The sequence below is a fragment of the Pteropus alecto genome, unplaced genomic scaffold (genome assembly GCF_000325575.1).
Source record: "Pteropus alecto unplaced genomic scaffold, ASM32557v1 scaffold103, whole genome shotgun sequence".
Taxonomy (NCBI): domain Eukaryota; kingdom Metazoa; phylum Chordata; class Mammalia; order Chiroptera; family Pteropodidae; genus Pteropus; species Pteropus alecto.
In genome coordinates, this window is record NW_006436288.1 from 6,746,453 (window position 1) to 6,749,890 (window position 3,438).

The window sequence follows — 3,438 nt, forward strand, 5'->3', positions numbered from 1 at the left end:
TGTGCACTAATACATCTTAACTCTTATTTTGACCAAGTGTGAAGAAAATATTCCATCTATTTGGAAAATTGGAAAGGAAACCCTTTATTTCTAATGCCCAAAAGCTTTTATGATTCAGGAAGGAAGACTCCACAACGCTGTTATGTGATAAGAAAGACAGAGACTACTGGAGTTCAAGATAATAACTACCTACTGAGTTGGACACATGTTCATTTAGCAGCAGTAAAAACAAAAGTAATAAAAAAAGAAGCTATGTCCAAAAATTTAGCACATGGCAATGGAGATTTTTGCAATGGAGATTTGAGCTAGAAGTATAGATATGCCATCATTCTGAAGGATATTTAGAGTTAACAGGCTATTATTCCCTTGAAATGGTTCCACAAAGTCAACCCAGGCTTCTTGGTCATGCCTTGTGTTGGCAGGTGGGGGAACTGCTGTTTTTTATGAGTTTTTACTAAGTCGTTGAGCACATACTATACTCCTTTACACACCTTGCCACGGCAGAGTCTATTTTAGATTGCCAAGGTTTCCAAGTAAAAGTCCTCATGTGAATAATTCCTAGATGAACTGTCGAGTGTGATCAGGATAGTAGAAAATTCCCTCTTACAATGTATTATTCATCTTTCTATAACATTTATATAGGGCTTACTTCGTGCCAGACTCTATTGTATTTGACAAATATTAATTCCCAAACCATGTAGAGTAAGTTTTTTTTCACTGTCCTCATTTCATAAATGAAGAAACTGGCCTGCAGAGAGGTTATTTGCCCGATGTCAAGTTAACTACAAATTTTCAGGGGTAGGATTTAAAACCAAGGAAGCCTGGCCTGGGGTCTAAGCCCTTATTCATTATGTTAGGCAGCTGTATTATCCAGAAAGATATAGAGGGCAAGAATGTGTATAAATACAATTGTATTATGACCTTAATTCTTCTGGAATTTTCTCACTGTTTCAAACCATTAAAAATAAAATACCTTAGTCTTGAAATTAATTTCTTAGTTTATTGACCTAAGAAAGAAAGAAGACCTATTTTAGGTCTTCTAAAATCCATATTTACTCCGCAGAATAATTTCACACATACAGGCCTACATGCAATGACATGCTGGTAAAGTTTAACGATCAGGACAGAGAGAGAAAGAAAGAGAGAGAACAAGAGAGACAGACAGACAGACAGAGAGAGAGAGAGAGAGAGAGAGAGAGTGACTTAATTATTGGTTCTTATGAGCCCATATGAGCTGGTCTCAGCACACTGCTACTTATGTGGCTTAAGATATAAGATTTTAAAATGTTTTTATGCCTCATTGATAGATATGGAATCATATGGGCACTTTTACATAGTGACATAGTTAAAACTGTGACTTTAAATACAAATACCAAACAGATAAAAAATGTTAAAACTCAGTATTCAAAGACAAATTAATATGCCATACTATTTTTTACATATCCAATTGTCAAAGACTAAAATAATTAAAAATTCATTGTTGGTAAGAATGTGTGGAAACAGACACTCTCTTATTTTTTCTGTTGGGTTTCACCCTGACACTGATGATAATGAATATTCTCCAACTGCCTTTGCCTCTTTGCATTATTTCCTCATCATTCAAAGCCCCAGGCAGAAGAATCTGATTGGCTGATTCTGAATTATTTGCTTCTTACCTGCTTGGAAACAGGAAAAATATCACATTTTGTCCTCCTTTGCTGTGGTGGTGGAAGGCAGAGTATTGCCACCCACCAAGACCACACAATAGAGATTTCCTTAGAATAAATTCAGAATTTGGATAGAAAAAGAATCCTTTATAACACAGATGCCTTTGAAATAAGGACGGGGGTGAGAGGTGGAAATTGCTATTCTTAATTATATATATAGTTAATCTGGCACCATGGAATCTCTCTTCTCCCTCTAGGTAATGAAGTAATTCAGTAAGAAAATGTACAGGTAAGACCATAGAAATGAAATATATAGGAAAACAATATACTTAACTTCATAGTGCTTGTAACCTAAATGGAGGAGGCAGATAATAAACCAAATATTCAAATAACCAAGTAATATGTCAGGGGTAGTTGGTGCCATGGAGAAGAGTAAAGCAGGTAAGAGAATAGGGAGTACTTAGGTGGAGGTGCTGGGCATGTTTTTGTTTTTGTTGGAGGCATGAGAGGGAAAATCCAGGTGAATCCAAGAGAATTCTTGGAAAGAAAAAAGGACAGCGTAGGATCTTTATGTTACCTCTGTGCAAATTACCTGGGTTCTTTTTTTTTCTTTTTCTTTTTTTTTACTTATCTAACACTTCGAAATATGATCTTTAGACTTTCAGCTAGTATCTAAAAGAAAGACAACTAGAGACAAGACCACAGGAATTAAGCAAGGAAGATATGTTAATTAGAACCATTTGGCTGCAAGTAACAGAAACCTACTAACTTCAACTTAAGTATAATACTGAAAAATTTAGTAATAGAATGCTGAACAGTCTCGATGCAAAAATTTAGCTGAGCTATAGTCTAAATTACTGTGGAGAATCTCAAGAGTCTTCTCTTTCCGTCTGTTTCTGCTTCTTATGGCATTTCGCTGTAGTTTCACTTTTTTTTGTATCCCATGAAACACAATAAAAAATGGACAGTGTAAACAGCTTCAAAGCTGACATTTTTATTATACAGGAAAGCATTCGAACAGACTCATCTGTGTAGACCTCTTCCTATGAGAGCATTCTGATAGACCTGGCTTATGCCAGGTGTCTACCTCTGGACCAATCATCTGTGGCCAGGTGATAGGGTCACGTTTTATGAATATGCTTCTTGGTTTTACCACCTCTGGATGGCCTGTGGCTAGTTCCCAGAAAAACTGGCAAGAACATCTTAGAGGAAGTAAAACAACAGATTTCTACCAAACAGAAACAATGAGGCAATGTTATAAGATGTAGAATTGGGATAGTCTTGCACAAATTTCTGTTATTTTCTGAACTTTCATTTTCTTAAAATAGAAAAGTCAGCTTAACTTGGTCAAACGCACCAAGTCATTACGATAATCTAGTTCAGACCTAGGGCATTTCAAGCATAGTCCATTTATTCAACAAGCACAAACTGAATACTACTGTGTTCCAGATATAGCTTAGTGTTGGTTTTACTGCAAAGCCACTGAAAATGAAAGTATGGGTGAAGATTTGGGTGGTAATAGTGAATGCAAATTTTTCTGTATTGTTTTATTTTTATTTTTTGTTTTAAACAAGGTTCTCTTGCTCTAATGCCATTTGGAACTGAAAGATCAGTGACAAACTCAGGGGTAATAATTACCAGGCTTTCTCCTCAGCATGTGTTCTGCCTCTATTGCTGTTATTTCAGAAACTGTGGTGAACACATGAGCACAATGGACTGCGGCTCGCTCCATGCAATACCGATGATAAATCTGCCTTTCCCCAGCCTCTTTGTCTATGTTAAACTGTTAAAA

The 3,438-nt window shown here is 36.2% G+C and overlaps 1 protein-coding gene across 2 annotated transcripts in view; it reads right to left on the reverse strand.

Annotated features, from left to right (window-relative positions):
* The window catches only part of GYS2 (glycogen synthase 2), a 42,783-nt gene that overhangs the window by 21,229 nt on the left and 18,116 nt on the right, over window positions 1-3,438 (reverse strand). For both annotated transcript variants that reach the window (XM_006912674.2, XM_015589989.2), the window contains one exon: window positions 3,285-3,429. In XM_006912674.2, coding sequence (XP_006912736.1) covers window positions 3,285-3,429 — 145 coding nt within the window. The remainder of the gene's footprint in view (window positions 1-3,284; window positions 3,430-3,438) is intronic.